Source organism: Apodemus sylvaticus, chromosome 6 (assembly GCF_947179515.1).
Source record: "Apodemus sylvaticus chromosome 6, mApoSyl1.1, whole genome shotgun sequence".
NCBI lineage: Eukaryota > Metazoa > Chordata > Mammalia > Rodentia > Muridae > Apodemus > Apodemus sylvaticus.
The window spans coordinates 14,250,940-14,274,082 of record NC_067477.1 but is presented as its reverse complement, the minus strand read 5'-3'; the positions used below and the strand labels follow the sequence as shown (position 1 = coordinate 14,274,082).

The window sequence follows — 23,143 nt, the reverse complement described above, 5'->3', positions numbered from 1 at the left end:
AGAGCACTGTCAGCTCATTTGCTGGCAGTGAGCTGAAGCCATCCTCTCTGCAGCCTCTAACTCCAGCTCCCCTGTTAGCTATTGTGTAACTCACAGTGTAAGTCACTTGTTTCCCCTGCACCCCCCCGCCCCCCAATTTCCCAACCATAAAACGAATTCCTCAGATCCTGTGAGCTCTTCGCAGTGGCTCTGCTCTCCACGCTATTTCTGTACCTGGGATGGATATGCTGCTCCTCTTGATTCTTGCACCGAGTCCCCTGAGAGCCAGGCATCTCACCTCACAGACCCGGAAGTCTCACTTCCTCTGAGCACCTCTCCAGGGAGTCTTGATTTGTTCTGCCTCCAGTGGCTTCACTTCCAGGCCCCTTTCACAGCTTTCTCTTTAGTTTGCTCTAATTTCCTTTTTGCACTTCTTTTTCTGAGACAGTTTCTTTGTGTAATAGCACTGGCTGACCTGGGCTTGCTTTGTAGACCAGCCTGGCCTCAAACTCAGAGAGATCCCCTCTGCCTCTGCTTCCCCAGTGCTGGGATTGAAGATGTGTACCACTATGCCTAGCATTACTCTGATTTCTTAATGTCCATCAGAACTATAGATGAACTATAGATTGACACTCTAACCTTAAAGAGCCATTTTAACCTGGCTCACTCGGCAGTTCATCTCGTACATACACTTCACAAAAGCTCAAGCCCTTTTTCAGTGGCCTAAAATCTAAACCAGTCAACAGCCTGGGTCTTCTGCTTACCAACACACATGTAAATCTGCTCCTACTCAGGAACCTGTATATAGATATCAGCCAAAGTCCCTGCCTGCTGCTGTGTAGCAATTAAGTTGTGCAATGATTCATCCCTTCTCCTAACTTAGTGCATGTGTGCCCAATGGCTCATCCCACCTCAGCCCATTGTCAGTGGACCCAAGACCATCGTACACAGGATAGAGACCTAGGATGCTGCTGTTCTAGATATCATCCATAATTGCTGTTCCGGCTTTTCCTGATTCAGTAGCACAGCAGTCAGAGCAGTTAAGGAGAGCAACAGTCCATTACCATAGTCTTCCCACTCCGAGGGCAAGAGGACTCACAGTCAGAGGTCACACAGCAGAGTGACAGCTACAGCCCAGAGTGTTGTCTGTCAGGCTACCCTTGACTTCAGGGGCCAGCGCTTTCTAAATAGCCTGAAATCATTCTTTCAGTGTCTAGAAGAGGAAACACCTAGAGGCCAGCAGACCCGCTATTGAGTGTCTGCCTTCTCTTTCCCTGCCTGGCTTGACATTGCATCTGACACACTGTGATGTTTATTGGTTGATTAATAACAGACAGTAATGAGGCTATATGTGTATGTAATACATTAATTTCTACAAGTCATCCTTGAGACCAGAACTTGTTTTTGTTGTGAATTCTCAACACTCTGCTGAGGGCTGTAGGAGACGGAGACCAAATTGCAGAAGACTGTAACCTTAAGGAGCTTCATGTCTAGGAGATATGGATAAAGCATAGGTAAGATAGCTGGCTTCAGGGATCCTTTCGGAATCCCCACAAAGTGATCTTCCATCTAATTGAAGAAACTGAGCCACAGAAAAGAGCACTGATCCCTAAGTGGCACAGCCAAGCAAGAGACCAGGGCTGGACCAGAACCCAGCCAGGAAGCCTGACCCCCAGCTCAGAGCCCATTTAATGAAATAAGAAGTTTTGCAACCATTCAGCGTGGTCTGAAACGGTCTGATCACCGTTTCCCTCCGTCCTGTGAACCTCACCCACCCCACCCTGTGGTGGAGAGGATACATTGTCTTTGCCCCTTGGCAGTTCCTGCAGCTCACTTACATCTTATTTATGTATGTGTATTTCTCTCTTTTCTCCTCCAGGTTGTGATCAATTATTCAATTGTTAAAGGGCTGAAGTACAATCAGGCAACACCCACCTTCCATCAGTGGCGAGATGCCCGTCAGGTCTATGGCTTAAACTTTGCAAGTAAGGAAGAAGCAACCACATTCTCCAACGCCATGCTCTTTGCCCTGAACATCATGAATTCCCAAGAAGGAGGTAAGCAAGGGTTTTTTTCTCTTTCCTGGATACTGAGACTATCCCTTGTTCTGTGTCCTAGCTCTAGCTAGCTGTCATCCTAACATGGCTACTTCACTGTTGACATGATTTAGAGCCTGGTACTTGACTTGAGCTTCAGAGTAACGGCTAAGAGAGAGTAATGTGCCGTTTGTGAAATGCAGGTCTGTAGTGAAGTGCTCCTGAAGCCCTCAGTGAGGTATACTTTATGTTGCCCATCCTACCTCCATGTCCCAGAACATATGCCTGGCAAGAAACTGGCTAGGAAGTAAGCTCTCAGCGCTAGGATTTAGGGTTCACAGATTAATAACTAGCTGACTTTAGTGTTCCACAGCGAGTGCTGGGACGAAAGTATATTCCAAATACTTGGTGAGTACAGAAGGAAACAGGAGCTGTCCATCTGGGCTGTAAGGGAGACCACAGCAGCAGCACTGGTAGGGAGAGAGAGAGAACAGTGTCTGGGGCCTGGGTCCAGGTGTGCAGCAGCTAGCTGAACCTGGAAAGGTGGCAGAGCTCTGAGGGGGGACAGAGGCCTTCCCACCCAGAGGGTGTCTTGCTGGCCTCAGACATTGGCCCTCCAGTTGGCAGGCATCTTACTCAACCACAGTGAAGCACAGTGGGTGGCTGTGGACTAGGCGTGGAGTCACTCTGCTGGGTTTGAGCTCTGGTTTGCTTCATTCCAGCCAAGGACCCCTTGAACAACTTACTGATGGTGCCTAGGCCTCAGCGTCCCTGCCTACAAACGCGGGTGTGGAGAGCGGCTTTACATTCAAATGAGCCAGACTGAGTCATCTCCATACTGAGTCAAGGTTAGGTTTTCTGGTTTGAAGTCCAGTGATTTTGCAGCTGTGCTTCCGGGGGTCCAGGAAGTGCACATCTTAGTCTAGTGAGCCCTGCCTATGCTACAGCCCCTGGCAGGCTTCTTCTCCCAAGGATCAGAGCTCAGATGGGACAGTGAGGCCGGCTGGGGCCGTCATTCAGGTCCCCTGCAGGAGAATAAGGAGGGCTTTGGAGTCAGTTGTCTGCCTTGCTGCTGACACCACCTCTAGGAAGTGTCCTTTCTTTTGCCTGCACTGTTGGTTTGCTCAGCCCCTAAGCAGAGAGAAGTGCTGACCGTTGTTCTTCCTCACCCTGTCCTGCTCAGTTGCCCTCTCCACCTCAGATTTACTCACCAGCCGCAGGGAGACAGACCGTCTTTAACTCACTTCAGTCAGCAGGAAGAGCCCAGCACTTCTAGAGCTTTGGAGTCAGGAAGCAGGGTTCTAACCTGCAGAGCTCAGGGTAGGTTTCTTTTTGTTTTGGTTTGGTTTTATTTTTGTTTTTATCTCCATTAGTGCTCCAGATTCTGAAAGGCAGGGTTGTTGTAGATAAAGATTAGTTCACAGGGAAGACATGGAAACAAAGGTATTTTTTGTGGAAAAGCCACACCTACACATTGCAGCACGCACCTAGGAAACAGATTTTTAATTTTAACTAAAACTTAACTCTGTTTTGAGAAAAAAAAAAAAAGTGAGCTAGGCAGTGGTGACGCATGCCTGTAATCCCAGCACTCTGGGAGGCAGAGGCAGGCAGATTTCTGAGTTCGAGGCCAGCCTGGTCTACAGAGTGAGTTCCAGGACAGCCAGGGCTACACAGAGAAATCCTGTCTCGAAAAAAAAACAAATCCAAAAAACAGAAAGAAAGAAAGAAAGAAAGAAAGAAAGAAAGGAAGGAAGGAAGGAAGGAAGGAAGGAAGGAAGGAAGGAAGGAAGGAAGGAAGGAAGGAAGGAAGGAAGAAAGAAAGAAAGAGAAAAATGTGTTTTAAACAGTTCTAGAATGTATTAAATTTTCTAGGAATAACTATGGCATATATCAAAGGGAAATTCAGCTTGATTCTGTTTGTAACTTTACTAAGAGTTGTTTTCTGTTTTGGAAAAGCCAGTCTCTGGTGTTGTAGCTGTGATGTTTTAGATATCCAGATGACTCCCCTGTAACAAATCTGTCTGTGGCAGTCACATTTCCTCAGTCTGTGGACAAGTGCAAGCAGCTCTCTGGTTCTGTCTCTTGGAGGTGTGTCTGGCCTTTTACATACATGGTGGACACTTCTTATAGATCACTTCTCTGCCTCCTTTGCAGAAAAAACATGGTGCTACCCAAATTTTTCTGATCTGTGTAGAACAGTTATATAATCCCTGAATTGTGTTTCAGGATAATACAAGACATTTCAAAATGTTGACTATGGAGAAGGGCTTCAGTTCTGAGGCTCGAGACGTGCTTGGCCTAGGAGCTATGTGAAATCAGGCTCCCCTTGTTCCATATCTGTGACTTCATTTCATCGTCATTCAGACATCTCACAATGGGGAAAGCCAAGTCTCAGGGGAGGAAACGTGGCAAGAATGTGCTCCCAGCATCGATCCGACTTTGTAGGGAAAACGAACAGGCGAGAAAGAACATTGAGCAGAAGAGAAGGGCATGGTAGGAAGAAACAGGCTGCCTTGCTCAGATTTGTTTTGAGCTTGTTGCTGCATCTGCAGATGGTTGTAATGGCATGTGCTGGTGCTGGTCATGTGACCTGACTTGTGTAGGATGCCTTGTGCCGGGGAGCTGTCCTTAAGGGCTCCTCCCTCACCTGAGCCACTCTGTTCCCATGTCCAGCATTCTCTGACTCGCCACAGACATCTTGCAATGATGTTATTCCTGGAGAGCAGGGCCGGGATGGTGCTTGAAGCAAGGTGCCTAGGTGGTAGGACTCCGCCTCCTTCCCCTAAAGCTTCAGCTGACATTTCCAAAGGCATGTCCAGCCCCACATGGGGTCTGCAGACTTGGAACTGGGAAAGGAGCCTGAGGAGTCATGAAGACATGAGTTTATTATTGGTAGTCAGGGCCTGGGCCAGGTGTTTCCAGGTTCAAGCCCTCTTAGCCAAACAACTGAAAAGCACACAGATTTGAAAAAAAAAAACAAAACAAAATAGAAGGTAACTCATCTGGAGCAAAGCCAAGGTGCATTTTAAAGATGCAAGGATGTTCTGGGGGTAGCTGGTGCTCTGTTCAGAGAGGGGATGTGTGCATAGAACATGCAGAAACACACTGTCAAGACTGACAATAGCCACATGTAAGGGAGCCTTTGGGGGCCATTTTTGAGGCTCCCTCTTATGGGGTTCAGGGAGAGGAGGGAGTGGTTACTAAGAGGTGCAGCTGATGGTGGTTTTGTTTTGATAAGTAGACTAGGTCACAATCACTTTTTCTACTGTGCATGTCTCTCATTGTGCATCTAATTGTATGATATGCATACCTCATCTATACTGGCATAAGAGGAAATATGGGATTCTCCCTAAACGTTTATATAGACAGTTTTGCTTTATATAGTCAAAACGAGTTCAGGACAGATCAGCTCTTCCATTCTTCCTACCTATCTACCTAGATACATTAGGAACACACTTATATAGAAATGCATCCAAATTCAGTAACTATGCCTGGCAGAGAGACTTCTACTGTTTAGAGAGGAGGTGCATGTAGTCTGATATCATGCAAGGTGGGGATCTGAGGAGGCTCTGAGGCTGTTGGGTGCATTGTTCAGAGAGCTGTGTGCATAGTGCACGAGGGTGAAGGAACTAGGCTGCCAGATGCAGTATTGCAAGAGAGGCGGGTGTGTGGGAACCCAAACCCAAATGGGCAGGGCCATGGGGTGCTAAGCTATGCCTTATGTTTACCTGCCTCAAGTTTGAATTTTGTAGGTAACAGAACTAACACCCAATCAGGGGTGAGGCTTATACCGAATAGATTAAAGCTAGGTCCACAACCATGCATTCTCCTCCTATCCCAGGCAGTCTGGGTCTGAGATGCCATTTCTTCCTGGAGTCCGGGGTCAGAGTGGTGCTTCTGGGAAGCAGGTGGGTACAAGGCATCTTTTCCCTTTCGGTTCTTGCTAATGAGACTATGCAGACCTTCCCAGTAGGTACAGTGCAGAGCCCACAAACACTTTTGAGAGACAGACCGCCATATTCAGAGCTCAGGGCTCTTCTTTTAGCATATGGAGAATACTTTTGCCCCCACAAGCTTGAGTCATAGTCCCTGCAGCGGTGTGAGATTGAACCCACAGGGAGCAGCCCTGCTATTGCTGGCAGTCCATCTGACCTTGGGCAGGTCTCGAGCCTCAGTTTCCCATCTAGAATGCGGTACCTATCAGAAATGAGATCATGAAAGTAAAAATGGTAATGTCAGGAGTTTTGAAGACAAATAAGGGCAGAACAACTTTAGCCTGAAGTTAGGGGTCAGCCATGTATTGTGTCCAAGCTCTCTGTGGAGATAGTGGCTCCTTTAAAAGCATGAACTGGCTACCAGAAGTCGCAGCCTGGGAAAATCCTGGATGTTGGACCTGATCTGGACACAGGCAGGAGGGTGTGTGATCAGGGCAGGCAGGCCTGTAGGCTTGGGATTGGGGTGGGCTGATTTCACATTGGTTGTCTGAGGAGCCAGCATTTTGTACGGGCTTCTCTCAGACCTGTGAATAGATGTGTGGTCTGTCTCCTCACCGTGAACCTGGGTCTTAAACCTCAGAGTTTCTTGAAGTCAGCCTCAGTTTTGCTTCCCACAAACCTTATTTTGCTGGAAATCTTCAAACCTTTCCCTCAAAGAGAGAGACGTCCTAAACTGTTCTTTGCATCTCCCTTACTGTGGGGCTGTTGGCTCTTGGCATGGCTTCCTCTGGGTGTGCCTTTTGGGCCAAAGTCACACTTCCTACCCAGGCTTTGTTGCCAGGGTTCTGCTCATTCCATCTGCCCTGCCCCCTACTGGCCACATGGTAAAAGGTGACCCTCTGTGTTTGTCCACACACCTCACTAAGAGAAGCAGGGTTTTGTAGCAGTTTCCGTGCCAACAATATACATGCCCCCTTCACACTTTGCTCCTGCTATGCCTTCCCCACCTCTGAGCCCTTCTCCCTCCTCACTTGTATATTCAGAATCCCCATAGTTCCTCACTCTCCTCAGTGTGCCCCCTGGTACTGTATTTTTTCTCTGTATCCTGACAGTATCACTTGGCACAGCACATTCCAGCACATGGATTCAGTCAGGTTTGGAAATTAAAAAGCAGTCCCTAGAACCTCAAAAATCAGCATGCTATCTGGTGCCGGGTACACCCTCACAAGGCTTGGGGAACACGCCAGGTCTGGGATGTGGTGGGCCTGGAGCTCTGGCGGGCCTGGAGCTCTTTGCAACCCCTAGTCCTTAACACAGCGTCAGCTGCCTTAGATCATGCTTGGGAGGAAGAGATGTGTGCCGGGCCGAGTCCCAAGAGAACCATTTCATGGTCTCCTACCAGCTCCCTCATCTTCAGGTATACACTTACTGCCCCTCCTGATTGTGGACAAACCCAACAAGTTAACCTTAACTTCACGTTCCAGATAAGGGCTAAGCATCCGTCCGGCCTGGCTGCCAGTGCTGCTGAAGTCGCTGACCCGCACAGACCTCCACAATGCACCCTGCCTTTGAGTTACTTTATGGTTGGCCAGTGCGCTCTCCTGCTGGTGATGTGTCTTTTATATCGCTCTGACTGAATTTATCCCAGATGGTCAGAGAACCTGGGTCCTTCCCCTAGCTGTGAATATACTGCCGATGTCCCATTGACCAGGACTCTTGGTTGGCATTAGGCTATTGAGTTTCCCTGGAGCAAGAGCTTTGTCTTTCATATCTGTATTAATCTACACCCTAAGAGACTGACATGCAAGTGTTTGTTGTGTATGCATGAGTGAGTGAGTGAGCAAAAGAGAGAGCAGGTTCACTATGTGCTCCTGCATTATACTGTGCATCTTGCAAACATACCCCTCACTTCCTGCCTCTGTAACCTCTTCTGAAGACCACGATGAAGTTCCTGAAGCGCCAGCACCATTTGCCACCTGTGACAATGGGCTCAAGGTGAGGGGTGCTATCTGTGATTGAGGGACATGGTCAATGGAATTGTCTCACACAGAAATCGCACCCGTCACCTTGGCCTGCAGAGCACCACCCGAACCAAGAAGCACACCACCCCAAACCAAGCAGCAGCCCTGGTGAGTGTGAGTGTGAGTGTGGCTATGATGTGTGAGCTGCAAAAGGAGCTTTGGATATGGACCTGGACAGTGCATGGGGTTTTGGATGTGGACCTGGACAATGTGTGGGGTTTTGGATATGGACCTGGACAGTGCATGGGGTTTTGGATGTGGACCTGGACAATGTGTGGGGTTTTGGATGTGGACCTGGACAGTGCATGGGGTTTTGGATGTGGACCTGGACAGTGCATGGGGCTTAGATATGGACCTGGACAGTGCATGGGGTTTTGGATGTGGACCTGGACAGTGCATGGGGTTTTGGATGTGGACCTGGACAGTGTGTGGGGTTTTGGATATGGACCTGGACAGTGCATGGGGCTTGAATATGAACCTGGATAGTGTGTGGGGTTTTGGATGTGGACCTGGACAGTGCGTGGGGTTTTGGATATGGACCTGGACAGTGCATGGGGTTTTGGATGTGGACCTGGACAGTGCATGGGGCTTGGATATGGACCTGGACAGTGCATGGGGTTTTGGATGTGGACCTGGACAGTGCATGGGGTTTTGGATGTGGACCTGGACAGTGCATGGGGCTTAGATATGGACCTGGACAGTGCATGGGGTTTTGGATGTGGACCTGGACAGTGCATGGGGTTTTGGATGTGGACCTGGACAGTGCATGGGGCTTGAATATGGACCTGGATAGTGTGTGGGGTTTTGGATGTGGACCTGGACAGTGCATGGGGTTTTGGATGTGGACCTGGACAGTGTGTGGGGCTTGGATATGGACCTGGACAGTGTGTGGGGTTTTGGATGTGGACCTGGACAGTGGGTGGGGTTTTGGATGTGGACCTGGACAGTGCGTGGGGTTTGGATATGGACCTGGACAGTGTGTGGGGTTTTGGAAGTGGACCTGGACAGTGCATGGGGCTTAGATATGGACCTGGACAGTGTGTGGGGTTTGGATGTGGACTTGGACAGTGCTTGGGGTTTGGATGTGGACCTGGACAGTGCGTGGGGTTTTGGATGTGGACCTGGACAGTGCATGAGGCTTGGATATGAACCTGGACAGTGCGTGGGGTTTGGATATGGACCTGGACAGTGCGTGGGGTTTGGATGTGGACCTGGACAATGTGTGGGGTTTGGATGTGGAACTGAACAGTGTGTGGGATTTGGATATGGACCTGGACAGTGTATGGGGTTTGGATGTGGATCTAGACAGTGCATGGGGTTTGGATATGGACCTGGACAGTGTGTGGGGTTTGGATATGGTCCTGGACAGTGCGTGGGGCTTGGATATGGACCTGGACAGTGCGTGGGGTTTGGATATGGACCTGGACAGTGCGTGGGGTTTGGATATGGACCTGGACAGTGTGTGGGGTTTTGGATGTGGACCTGGACAGTGCGTGGGGTTTTGGATGTGGACCTGGACAGTGCGTGGGGTTTTGGATGTGGACCTGGACAGTGCGTGGTGTTTGGATGCAGACTTGGGCAGTGTGTGGGGTTTGGATGCAGACTTGGACAGTGTGTGGGGTTTGGATGTGGACCTGGACAGTGTGTGTGGGTCTCTGCAACCACCATGGAGATAAGAAAGTAGTATGGTCCAACATGACTAAGTAGCTGGTGTTGGGTCTGACCCCAAGTAATTCAGCTTAGGCATATTTAAGCACAGCACAATTTGGTGTAAACTTTCCTGGTGATAATTAACTCATTCCTGTATATGCAACAAAGCTTAAGCTGTAACTGCATCAAAACTCTTACGTGTGACATCTTCCATAAATATGGGTTCTGTAGGTCGACATGCTCACAGTAAGGGTCTGGGGGGACAATCCAGTGTGGTCTCAACCACATAGCGCAAAGGTCCCAGCCTTCTGGGCAGATAACAGGTTGTCCCCTTTGAAGGGACAACCCTGTGTGGTTAGCATTCCTGTCTCCCCTAGTGCTCATCTGTGAGCACAGAGACCTTCAAACCTCCCATGAGACAGATCTGTTCTCCAGCTCTTGTGCAAGGTACTCACCCTTTCCAAATCGTTTCTCCATCTGTAAAATGGGTCGTCACACCTACCTCACAGGGGTGTTGTGAGAGCAACACAAGACATCTTACAAGTCCTTTATCACCTGAAAATCATTCCAGAGCTTGAATCCTCTCCTTACAAAGCAGGAGTTCTCATCACCCCACTCATGTGACGGTGCTGATAGGACAGGAGGACATGGTCTCTGTAGGGAGTTTACATGGAGGTCTGAGGGAAGACCTGGACTTTAGGGTGTCCTTCATGGGGACCCTAGTTCTCAGAGCATCTCCTGTAAAGTAGTGCTAGCTCATCTGCAGTTTACATCCCAGGAGAGAAAAGCTACCTTCTCCTCCAGCACCAATATCACGTCAGGCTTCCTGACACACCACAGACCCAGTGACAGTGTGAAACAGGGATCCAGAGCACACTCCTGACATACTCCTGTCCCCTGGTACTTAGAACAGCCAGGCAAGGTGAGCTACCTATAGCCAGCACTGGCAGCTGACAGGAGGGAGGGTCACAAACCGGGAGCAGGGGACCCTTCTGTGCTCTAGCTGCCCGAGTCTGTTCTACACAGTTTTATTTAGCAAACACAGACCCAAAGCATCCATTTCTGCATGCCCCATGCCAAATCTCACTCTTCTTGTCTTTAAAGTGGACACGAGGGCTGTTGAATGGCTCAGTTGATGAAGGTGTTACTGCTAAGTCTGACAACCATAGTTCAGTCTCCAGGACCCACAGTGGTGAAAAGAAAGAACCAGCTCCTGAAACGTGTGCTCTGGCTTCCATACATGCACACATAAAATAGACCAGAGTGCGACTTGTAAGGATCGAAGCGCTGTGCATGCACAGTCTATGTTGCTCCTGGCCCTGTCGACACACACACTGGTGGTGTGATGCCTCTAGGACTGTAACAATCTCCTTCCAGAAAAGCAAAAGCCTCCCTTTCCACATTGCCATTGTACATCTCCTTGTGTGTCTCATAGTATCTTCTGAGTTCTCTAGAGAGGTTAGGAACTATTGCCTCTACTTTAAAAACAAGGACACAAAGGCTCATAGCATTCCATAATTTGCTGAATACCATATTAATGGTAAAAACTTCATTATGCAGTTCAGATCTCTGTCCATCACACTGCCTCCCAAAGGACTCTGCTTGTCTGGTAGCTAGCAGACTGTAATGAAAACACACATTCATCAGAACTATTTATGAACACTTTGCTTGGCCTGTCTTTGTGGGCAGAGAAAGTAAGTGGAGAATTCATTTATGTCCGCTTTCTTTCTCTCATAGTATGTATAATCTCTTTACTACAGACTAACTCCAAACCTGATGTGCTAATGCACACATGTAGGTGTAGCACTTTGGAGACTGAGCAGGAGGATTGCATCGAGTTTAACACCAGCCTAGTCTACATCATGAATCCTTGTCTCAAAAGAAACAAAAATCACAACAATAATAATTAAAAGTAGCTTCTTGCCAACTTCAACTCTTGGGTGTGAAGAGCTGACTCAGATATTGTAGTTAAACAGCCATCCCCAGGACTCTCAGAGCCAAATCCTGAGATATCAGACTTCCCTATCAAGAGGAGATGTGGCCTGGGATCATGAGGCTCTGTTCACTCCTCTATCTGTTCATTCAGAACAACTGGGTTTTATAACACCCACCCAGTCAGTTTGCCTATCTCTGTGTTTAGCTTACTTGAGTCTCTTCCACACAGCAAGCAGATCTTGCCAGCTTTCAGTATAACCTGGTTACATCTTATTGAGAGCCATCAGTCTTAACTCAGAATGAAGTCCAGTCCTTGCCTGCCCTGGTCCTGGCTGCCTTTCTGAATTTTCTCTTTACACTCACCTTGCTCAGGTTTATCTAGATGCATGCCTCCTACCATTTCCCACAAATACAAGGGCTTAACCTAGGACCTGCACACTGAATGTATCCTGCACACTGAATGTGTCCTTAAGGTTATAGTTTCTTTGTTCACTTCACTGGGAACTGCCTATGCATCCCCAAGTTAGAGTGAGTGTGATACAACAAGTGTAAATGAATTATCTAGTGTGGCTAGCCCGTATAAAAGACACAGAATCCTGGTATTTTATTTAAAAGATGTAAGCCTAGATTGGCAGATTGTACGCTACTCTCTCCTACATCCAATCCACATGCCTCTTGTTACTCGCTGTCTGGGTCTGCCCAAGCTGCCCTGTTCCATCAGTTCATCCTCAGAGTGCACTTCTCAGACATGCTCCTGATCCATCCCATCTAATGGAGACCTTCTCCCCCTGCTCCCTCTTGAGACCCTTCACCTAATTCTCATGTCCCACCTTTCGCTCCTGTCCAGTCGCAGGCTTTAGCTTGTTATTAACCAATAACTTTAAGTTAGGGAGCAAGGCTTATTCAACAAAGGCTGGGGTACGTGAGAATTCATTTAATTTATCTGGAGGCAACCAGATCTTGGGGTTAAGAATTTAGCATTTGTCTACATAGCAACACACCCAATCCCAGCAATCACATTAGCACCGTTCTCTCATTCTGCTTTATTTTTTTATCTGCTCTGTGTTATTTTTTATTGCCTACCTTGTCTCTTAATGATAAGCCAGGCAGCAGTTTGTGTCCATGCTGTCCCCAGCATCTAGCCAGGGTCATTGGTCTAAACTGAATGAGTCACATCTGGGAGTTACTGACCTAGGTGGGATTCATAGTCCACAGCAAGATGAGTTAGAGGTGGTCCCACACTCACTAGGCTCGCGGCCAGGTTAAGTAGAAGAGACTGGATGTATGCCAAGTGATGCAACAGAGAACCGAGAGGCTCTGGCCTCCAGGCAAAGGACAGGGAGCCGGCTCCTTGGGTAGGGCCAGCCGTGTGTGAGCTCTCTGTCACTCGGGTGGAGTACCCAAGGAGCCTAAAGAAGGAAGAATGTTTGGCTCAGCTTAGAGTCAGGAGTCTCAGTTCTGTAAGGCAAATTGGCGAAGGAGGAGAGTGTATTCACCTCATGGAGACCAGGAAGCAGGAAAAAGGTAGGGCAGAGTTTCAGAGACAAGATGTTCCCTGTAGAGCCACACCACTGACACATCCCAATAGTCCATTACTCTGACCTTCTCCTTTACGGCTACCTCTCAGTAGCACTGCCATATCTTCAACACATGAACTTTTAGGGACGCTTTGTACCTACGCCTTAACACCATGCCTGCTGTGAGTCTTAAGGATGCATAGACATTTGTCAGTTAGAAGAGGCTGGAGAGATGGCTCAGTGGTTAAGAGCACTGGTTGCTCTTCTGGAGGGCCCTGGTTTGATTCCCAGCACCCACGTGGGTGCTCACAATCATCTGTAACTCCAGTCCAAGAGACCCAGATCCCTTTCCTGACTTTCCTGGCACTTGGTGCACAGATATAAATGCAAGCAAGCACTCATGCATAAAGTAAAAATAAAGCTTTGTTTAAAAAAAATCCATACACACTTTTGGTGTGTGTGGTAATGCACACCAGCAAGCCTACCTCTTGGCTCAGGAGCTCAGGACTCAGGAGACCACAGCAAGGAGATCCTGAATTCACGACCAACCCCAGCTACAAGGCAAGACCCTATCTTTAAAAATAAGTTACAAGTGCCTGCCATCTTTGCACACTGCTTCAGGGAAGCACGGTGGGCACAGGTATTCACAGGAAGAACAATCCTGGGAGTCCGTATGTTCCCTCCCATAGAGAGGGCGAAGGAGTCCAAGGGTTTGGCTGCCTGGTCCAAGCAGGGATTTTGTTGCTGCAACAAAGCACCAGAACCCAAAAGCAAGTTGGGGAGGAAAGGGTTTATCTGGCTTACCCTGCCATGTCACTGCTCATCGCTGACGTAAGTCAGAGGCAGTGGAGGCTGCGGCTCACTGGCTTGCTGTTCTTATGGGACTCAGGACCACCAGCCCAGGCATGGCACCACCCACGTGGGCTGGGCCCTCCTCCTTATTTAGTCAATCACTAAATAAGAAAATGCCTACAGTGTTGCTTACAGCTGGACCTTATGGAGGCGCTGCCTCAGTTGAGGCTCCCTCCTTTCAGATAACTCTAGCTTCCTCAAGTTGATATAGGACCAGCCAGCGCAACCGCCAACCCCTTTTCGCCTTGGCGCACAGACACGTCACGATGAAGCCACAGTTCTTCCTTTCTTATCCATCCTTAAGAGCTCACATTAAAATCGTAAATACCGTTAAAAGTCCCACTGACTTTATAAATTTAAACACATTGACTAAATTTTCAATCTAAGGTATCCAATTTAATGTTTAAAGTCTTTCGGCTGTGGGTTCCTATAAAAATCAAAATTAAATACCTTCTTCAAGAGGGAAGAACCAGTGCAGTATGAGCCACACAAAACCGAACTCCAACAGTATAAATAACCCAGGGCCCAATTATCTTGGATTCTCTTATGATCATCTGGGCTCATCCAGCAAGACTGAGGCAGGTCTCCAGCTCTGCACACACAGCTCAGTCTGCTAGGCTCTTGCTGCCTCCACTCCACTGCTGCCGCTGTTCTTGGTGGTTAGCCCACGGTTCTGGCTTCTCCCCAGTACCCAAAAAACTCCAGGACCCTGAGGTCTTCTGCTGCAGCTGGGCTATACCTTCACCAATAGCCTCTCATAGGCTCTCTTCATGGTGCCAAGCTTCAGCTTTTTTGTGTGAACCCTTCACTCCTTGGCCTTTAACTGCCACTGAGACTGCACCTTCACCAATAACCTCTCCTGGCCTCAGCTGCTCTCCATGACCCCTTCATGCTCTCAAAACCAGTGCCACATGCTTGACTCTTACACTACCAAGTTTGGCTGCCTCTAGAACACAGCTCATGTGCGGACTCTCAGCAAACACTTCCCAGAAGATTTTATTAACCTAACAATGCTGGTCTCCTCCTCCTCCTCCTTCTTCTTCTCCTTCTTCTTCTTCTTCGTTTTTTGTTTGTTTGTTTGTTTGTTTGTTTGTTTTGGGGTTTTTTTTTTTTTTTTTTGGATTTGGTTTTTTCAAGACAGGGTTTCTCTGTATAGCCCTGGCTGTTCTGGAACTCACTCTGTAGCTCTGGCTGGCCTCGAACTCAGAAATCCGCCTGCCTCTGCCTCCCAGAGTGCTGGGATTACAGGCATGCACCAGTACCGCCCGGCTACTGGTTTCTTCTTAAACACCACCAAATTCTAAGCTCCAGACGACCAGCACTGAGTACCCCAGCAATGCAAAGGTTTCGTTCTGGTACTTCTGGTATCTTGTCAATCACAGCTGATTCTTCAGCCCCAGCTGAAGCTTAAATCAAAATAGCAAATGGCCCTGATAGAGTTTTTATACTTCACTCTGAAACTTCACAAGCCAGACTCCCCTTCCTCTGCACTGCTTTCAACATTCCATGACTTTCTAGCCAAGAGTTCCTAAGACCTTCCACAGTCTTCCCAAAAACATTGATAGAGTCTGTCACAGCAATTCCCTAAAATCCTGGTACCACTTTGTCTTAGTCAGGGTTTCTATTGCTGCAAAACACCATGACCAAAGCACAAGTTGGGATGCAAAGGGTTTATTTGGCTTACACTTAACTGCTGTTTATCGATGAAGGCAGTCAGGACAGGAACTTAAACAGGGCAGGAACCTGGCCATGGAAGGGTGCTGCTTACTGGCTTGCTCCCATGGCTTGCTCAGCCTGCTTTCCTATAGAGCCCAGGACCACCAGCCCTGGGATGGCACCACCCACAATGGACCCTTCCCCATCAATCAATAATAAAGGAAATGCCTACAGTGTTGCTTACAGCTGGATCTTATGGAGGCATTTTCTCAGATGAGGTTCCCTCCTTTCAGATAACTCTAGCTTGTTTCAAGTGGAATTAAGACTAGTACAGATGCTGATGAGAAGAGGCAGTGAGAAGCTAGGTCAGGAATTTAAGAAGCCCCCAGATCCCAAACAGGGTGATCCCATGAGAACCACTGGGGAATCTCTATAGGTCCCTGTCCAGGGAATGGTGAGGAAGGACTGTACCTTCTGATCTTCAACCTGGGCACACAGACCTGAAGACAAGCCTGAGGCGAGGCCAGTGCAAGGCTGTTGGGAAGTTCCCCAAATGAAAACACATGAGGCTTAGAGCTGAAAAAGCCAGAAAATGTTCACTTGAGTTTCCAGGAGAGAGGGCAGAGACCAAAAGCAAGGAGAAAGCACAGTCCACTGAGGAACCTGACTTGTCTCATAACCAGTGCTAGCTTCAGTATCCCACACAGAGTGATAAAACACACTGCCAGAAGCAGCCTGGGGAAGAGGGGTGTGCTTGGCTTACAGTTACAGACCATCCATCCCCCCAGGGACCACAGAGCAGGAACTCAAGCCTAGGCCCAGCCATGTGAAGAGTAGGGAGAATAATGCATCCTTATTTGCTTTGGGCTAGCCTCCTCCTCTTCCCGACCCCTGCAAGACGTTCCTGAGGGATTCTAGGTTGTGTCAAGTTGACAGTTAAAACCTCCAAGCACAGCCCCCAAGGAGCAGGAGCAGCTGTGGGGCAGGAGGAAGTGATGTCCAGCATCAGGGCCTGGTGATCCCTCCCTCCTGCTGCTGTTCCCACGGACCTGGATGTCACTGTCTTGTGGCCATAGTTGCCAGCAAGGTGTTCTGTGGCCATCCCAGCCAGCTCTGCTCTGGAAGGCAATGCTCATGTCACGCCCTGAGGAAACAACTACAGCCACTGTAGAGCCAGGCTTTGTGAACCAGGGCATAGCAGGAGCAGGGACCGCCTGCCACACAGAAGACACTGTCCCTCTACCCACTGGCATGACAGCACTAAGGCATGGCTGAGTGCAGTGGCACTGCCTGGGGACAGCAGGGGTGCCAGTACAGTATAAGATGGATGCTTGCTGGCAGACTGAGGAGACAGTCCTGCACACCTTGGAGCTGGTAAGGCTAGGAGATAATTTAGGAATGAAAGGAGCAAGTTAAGAGAAAAGCCAAATGTAATGGTGATGCGGGACCAAGAGGCCTAAGGAGGGCTGGGGAGGAGCCGGTGCCAAAAGTGCCAGTGCCCAGGAATTGATCTGCCTGCTCACCTGTCCCCTCTTCCTGCACTCATCCCTGCTTCCAGCACAGTAAGAGGAGAGCTAGGCTGGGAGGTCCCTTCAGACACACACCTGGTAGCCTGCTGCTGCAGGGGGTCTGCACAGTCCCTCAGGGCCCATGGAGCATGCTGGAGTCAGGTAGCCAGGAGGGCTCTGATAGGTTAGCTGGGAAGCTTCATTAAAGATTGACAGAGTGAAGCCCACTTGCCCACAGGACAGCATATCAGTTACCACTGCACCAGCCAGGCGGCTGAGGAAGAGGAGGTAAGTGGCCAGGATGCGCAAGGCACCTTGCAGGCTGTGCGGAGGAGCCCTGCCGGTAATGGTCAGCAGGGAGTGGACCTTTCACTGCTTCTGCTTCTGCCACTGTGACTGCACCGTGCTTTGCAGAGTGACCTGTAGGTGATGGAGCTCTCCCCTTCCTTCCTGCTCCTCCTGGGATTCCTCTCTCCCAACTGCTGGGCTGGGGTCGGGGGGCTGAGTGCTGCATCCTGGGGAGAGCGTCTCCCTCTGTGTCTAGGCGCGTTGTGGAATTGGCAGGATAAACTGGCATCGGGAGGCCTGGACTCCTGTTCTAGCTGCACTGCCCAGTGGAGGCCTGGTCACTCCAGGCAAGATGTCCTCCCTTCCCAAGTTGAGTCTACACTTCCCTAGCTGAAAAGGTAAACTAATACATCCTATTGGAGAATTGAGCAAATTAACCCCCCCCCCCAAAGTGATAGGAAAGTGCTTTGTAAGCCACAAAAATATAGTAGATGGTAACTGTAATTCTGTTCGAGGTTCATTTTAGGATTGATTTTGTAATCCTTAATGAGTTTTTAGGAAAGAGGAGGGAAATGGGATTAGAAGAACTGCTTGCCTGAGAAGATCTCACCTGAGCAAGCCAAGCCCATGGGTGGGGTGCTCTGACCTGAGAACTAGAGGCTGGATTCTGGCTGTGTGTTAGCTCTGATGTGGACATAGCCTTGAGTGAACTGCTGCCCTCTCCCTGGGTCTCCATGTAAGGCGAGGGTAGAGACCAGAGAGGAGTACTCACTGGCACCAGGTCCCTAGCTGCCATCTGTCCCTCTCCTCTGCATGTTATTTCTGAAGCTCAGTGGCAGAGTCTGGTCAACTCTTTTCTCTGTGTGGCCTGGGCTTCCACCTTCCTGGAAGCAGTCTCCTTGTCTGTAAGAGACCCTCCATGCCACAGGGCTGTCACGGCCCATGCTCTTGGGCCAGACAGTGTCTGCTGGGCTAGCTGCTGTTGTAAGTGCCCAGCCCAGTGCCAGAGCTCAGGAATGAGGGAATGTGGCTGAAGGACCAGAGGTAGCAGATCAGAGGCAAAGATTGATCTGAGCACAACAGGCAATGGCCATTAGCTATCATGAGCCTAAATTGCTGTGCCAGAGACTAGGCAGATCTCTGTGAGGTACAGACCAGCTATATAGCAAGTTCAGGCCAGCTAGAGTAAGACAGTGAGACCCTGTCTCAGAATCAAAAGTGTGGAAGGTGGGGGCAGTCAAGCCTTTATCCATTGGTGAGCTTGACACAGGAGCTGCCTTTGCTTCGTAAGTATGGATGTGAGGTGTTTATGTACCGGGACTGAGGATAGTATGAGTATGCTAGAAGACTCGTGGGCTGGGGGACATTGTCCTGTGAGTTGGCTCCAGTCCTCCTACCATTCCTGCGTGGCCTGGACCTGGTACCCCTCTGTCTGCGTAAGGCTCCCTTCTTATACAGACCCTTGTCTACGTAGCCGAGGGAAGAGCACCTATACAGATGGAAGGGCCTAGTCTCCAGTCAAGAGGGAAAGAGGAAAAATAGGCAGCTAGGAAGATGGTAGCAAGAGAAGCCGAGAGCAACTCGAGGGCTTGGGCCGCTGCCCAGCTCAGAGCAGGCAGCTGTCGTCTGCTGGCCAGAAATGACATCAGGCCTCACTGAGCGGGGCCGGTCCTTTGTCTCTGGCACTCCTGGGATCTCAGGTTCCATCTTTTCAGAAGCCCAGGAGATACCTTTCCCAATGAGTAAGCTCAGGAAACTTAGCCTGAGCTCTGTCCCAGAGGAGCTGAGGCTGCCGTCCAGAGTGTCATTGGTGGGGAGGGAGGGAGCAGAGCATTGTTGGCGCAGGCGTCAGCCTTGCCTCCTGCCCACCTCAGAATGTAAAGTTACACAAGATGCCAGGCGGGCACTGCAGGAGTTGTAACCACTGTGTCACCTGTCCCAAAGGTGGTACCTGCTACTCATGCATAATTTGTATGTTTTCTTATTTGCCCTTTTGAATTGTAGGTATTTGGAGGCTGCAGTAGATCTGTTGCTCAATGGCAGAATACTTGTCCCAGACTTAATCCCCAGATTAAGGGGCAGGTTGGGGGGTGGAAATAAATGATCCTCATTTCCATCTTTCACATGGATAGGAAACTGAGGCCCAAAGAAGGAAGGAAGTCTTAATTACTTAGAGGCAAACCCAGCAAAGACTCAGGAGGCTAGGAGTTCAAGGCCAGCCTGAGCTACATAGTGAGACCTTGTCTCAAAATGTAAAACATAAATACCGTGGATAAAATCACCCTGGAGGAGGCTTCTGTAAATATAAGCATCCTACAAGAGAACAGCCAGGAGTGGGAGGGGCTGTGAGGTGAGGTGGAGGACTCGTGGGAGGATGGGGAGAGCATAGCTTGGTCCCCTACACAGCACCCCTTCTAATCCCATCAGCCTTCAAGGCACAGCTCTGAGCAGACGGTTTCCAGCCATGAAGAGAAGGATCCTGCATAGGATCCGGGACATGGGACTAAAGGCAGGCACCGCCAGCAGGCTTACTCAGACTTGAAGAAGCCTGAAGGATGGAGGAGGTTGCTCTGGCCTGCCTCTCACCTCCAGCGGGCTCCCGGTGTGCTTCGGCCCTGCCCAGTGCTGGGCTCACTCTCAGAGGGCCTCAGTCTCCTGTCTCCCTCCATGTTCTCTTCAGAGCTCTTCTCTGCTCTGTGCTCTCCAGCCTTCTCCCTCCTCCTGTCATTCTACTTCCTGTGGTCCCATGGGTGGAGATGGCCCCTCTCACTCTCTTCTTGTTTATTTCCTGTCATGGTCCCCACCTTGTGACCTTCAAGGATAAAGGACATCCTGTGATTTTCCAGATATTTGGGAAGTGTGAGTGAGTAGTGGCACTTGTAATTGAGGCTAGCAACCTTCCCAACATCAAGACGTCAGTCCTTCCCAAGAACCACCACCAGAGCTTGAAGCAATCAGCTTGGATTCCGGTTTCACCTGAGGTCCAGCCTCTATCCTAGCAGCTCTTTGTGTTCTCTTCTCTTCTGTTTCCTGCCTGGCTTGCTGCCAGAGTAAGGCTCCCTGGGGGTGGGGGCCAGTCACGCCCTGGAGCAGTTACAGGTGAATGCATCACTCCTGGCTTTACATGAAGCTAGAGATCAGGTCTTCAGTCGTGTGCAGAAAGTGCATCACTCCCTGAGCCATACCCCACACAGCCACCCTGTCCAGCTCCGAGCTCCAGTGCCGTCTCTGGCCTTCGTGGGCACCCATCCTCATGTAACAGATACAGAGATGCATACACATAAGTAAACATAAAATGATCCTTTTTAAAATATCCTTAAGGCAGGCATGGTGGTGCATGCCTTCCGTCCCAGCACTTGGGAGGCAAGTGGATCTCTATGAGTTCAAGGCCAACTTAGTCTACAGAGTGAATTCCAGGACAGACAGCCAGAGCTGTTGAACAGAGAATCCCTGTCTTGAAAAACCAACCAACCAAATAAAAAATACCCTTAAGTACTGAGTTGTAGAAGGTAGATCGGGGGTCAGGGATCAGGGACCATCCTTCTCACCCCTCATCCTGCAAGGTCACAGCTCAGCCCAGGAGGCAAGAGGTGGCACCGTGAGTCCACCATTTTGGCCTGTGGTTATAGCCATAAGGGAAGTTATCTGCAGTAGCTCAACATAGGACAAATGAATGTCTCCTCAGTCATGACCATAGTTTTCCTGTTGACATCTACTTCCACTCAAGAAGTCCTGCCTAGCTGGAGAGGCCCCTGTAAGTGGGCTGTTGGGCTTCTCAGGGACCAGCAACCATTACAGAAGAAGAAGCCTCTTCCCCAGCCCTCTGTCAGCATCTGCCATGGCACATGTGGTTAGACAATGGATTAGGAAAGAGGGCCTCACACGTACAAGAGCATTCTTTTCCTGCTCAGGACAAGGCTTCAGGCTTGGAAGGCACTGGCTATGGCTCCTGATGGCCTTCCCAGCTTTCTGTAGTAGTGGCTAGCTGAGGGTGGTGGGAGTGTAGGTCAGCGTACAGACTGAGAAGTCCAAGTGTCTGACAGCAGAACACTGAGCATAGCTGCTCTCAGAGTGTCTTAACAAGAGAAGAAGCAACCGCAGTAACCAAGCCAGGCCAGAGGCTGAGCGGACCTTGCATTGGCCAGTCTGGGTCAGGCATCCAGGGTCTTAGTCATAAGGTGGGACCAGGCCTCAGACGAGGAGCAGCACAAGGTTGCCAGAATAGGAACTCAGCCTCCAGGAGGAGGAAAGCAGTCTAGGCACAGTTGTTCAAGCTTGAACCTAAGGCAGGTATTAGTTGCCTGTCTGCTGCTATAAGAAAACACCATAAGCAAAAGAGCTTACTCTTACCTTGGCTCCCAGTTCCAGAGGCATAGAGTCCATCTTGGTGGGAGGAGTGGAGAGGGAGAGAGCACAAACTGGAGGCAGCACAAGGCTGCAGTCTCCCAGAGCCCTCTCCCAGTAACGTACTTCCTGCAGCGAGGTCATGCCTCCTAAACTTCCCGAACCCGGAGTTCAGCTGGCCAGAGCTATGGAGGACATTTCTCGGTTAAACCACCACAGCCTTAAAACACCAGGCTAGCAGCAGTCCCAGAATGTAGGCTGAGGCGCTGTGAAACCTGCCTAAACCAGCACGAGTGAGGCAGAGGTCAAGCAGCTCCTTCCCACTGAGCAAGCACAAGTCTGCCCCTGAACGCTCCACCCAGGGACAGGGCAGCTTGTGGCGCTTCCGGTGGCACGCGAGTCCACCATCTCATTCTTAGGGTGGCACGTGAGTCCACCATCTCATTCTTCAGGTGGCACGCGAGTCCACCATCTCATTCTTCGGGTGGCACACGAGTCCACCATCTCATTCTTCAGGTGGCACGCGAGTCCACCATCTCATTCTTCGGGTGGCACACGAGTCCACCATCTCATTCTTCGGGTGGCACGCGAGTCCACCATCTCATTCTTCAGGTGGCACGCGAGTCCACCATCTCATTCTTCAGGTGGCACGCGAGTCCACCATCTCATTCTTCGGGTGGCACTCGAGTCCACCATCTCATTCTTCAGGTGGCACACGAGTCCACCATCTCATTCTTCGGGTGGCACACGAGTCCACCATCTCATTCTTCGGGTGGCACACGAGTCCACCATCTCATTCTTCGGGTGGCACACGAGTCCACCATCTCATTCTTCGGGTGGCACACGAGTCCACCATCTCATTCTTCGGGTGGCACGCGAGTCCACCATCTCATTCTTCGGGTGGCACGCGAGTCCACCATCTCATTCTTCGGGTGGCACGCGAGTCCACCATCTCATTCTTAGGGTGGCACGCGAGTCCACCATCTCATTCTTCGGGTGGCACGCGAGTCCACCATCTCATTCTTCGGGTGGCACGCGAGTCCACCATCTCATTCTTCGGGTGGCACGCGAGTCCACCATCTCATTCTTCGGGTGGCACGCGAGTCCACCATCTCATTCTTCAGGTGGCATGCGAATCCACCATCTCATTCTTCCAGCCACTCTGACTGACTGCTGAAACTGAACTGGAGAATGGGACATTTGGCAGGTGCTTTGTCTTGATCTGCTTCTTGCACAACCTTTGAGCAAGTCGCCGAACTTCCTGGGCCTGGCTTCCTTAGTGGTCCCAAGCCCTCATGGACACTCTCCTAGCCGTGGGAGAATTACAGTTGAAATATAGATTGAGTAAAAGTTGTCTGGGAATTGCTCTGATCAGGTTCCCATAGGAAATAACATTTTCTGTACACAAGAAGACCATTAAGA

At 49.8% G+C, this 23,143-nt stretch overlaps 2 protein-coding genes across 53 annotated transcripts in view; one reads left to right on the top strand and one right to left on the bottom strand.

Annotated features, from left to right (window-relative positions):
* Positions 1-23,143, top strand: part of Evl (Enah/Vasp-like) — a 128,287-nt gene that overhangs the window by 88,010 nt on the left and 17,134 nt on the right. For all 3 annotated transcript variants that reach the window (XM_052185094.1, XM_052185095.1, XM_052185093.1), the window contains exon 3: positions 1,859-2,036. In XM_052185094.1, coding sequence (XP_052041054.1) covers positions 1,859-2,036 — 178 coding nt within the window. The remainder of the gene's footprint in view (positions 1-1,858; positions 2,037-23,143) is intronic.
* On the bottom strand, positions 7,831-9,699 carry LOC127686955 (keratinocyte proline-rich protein). 50 transcript variants are annotated; one of them, XM_052185078.1, is made up of 5 exons: positions 8,788-9,699; positions 8,696-8,726; positions 8,512-8,634; positions 8,327-8,388; positions 7,831-8,234 (listed from the first exon to the last, which is right to left on the bottom strand). In XM_052185078.1, exons 1-5 carry the CDS (start codon positions 9,637-9,639, stop codon positions 8,013-8,015), a joined length of 1,290 nt encoding a protein of 429 aa, XP_052041038.1. In that variant the 5' UTR covers positions 9,640-9,699; the 3' UTR covers positions 7,831-8,012. The 50 variants fall into 50 exon arrangements, with proteins under 50 accessions (XP_052041038.1, XP_052041040.1, XP_052041044.1 ...); XM_052185080.1 differs by having other exon boundaries at positions 7,831-8,296; positions 8,604-8,634; XM_052185084.1 differs by having other exon boundaries at positions 8,604-8,634.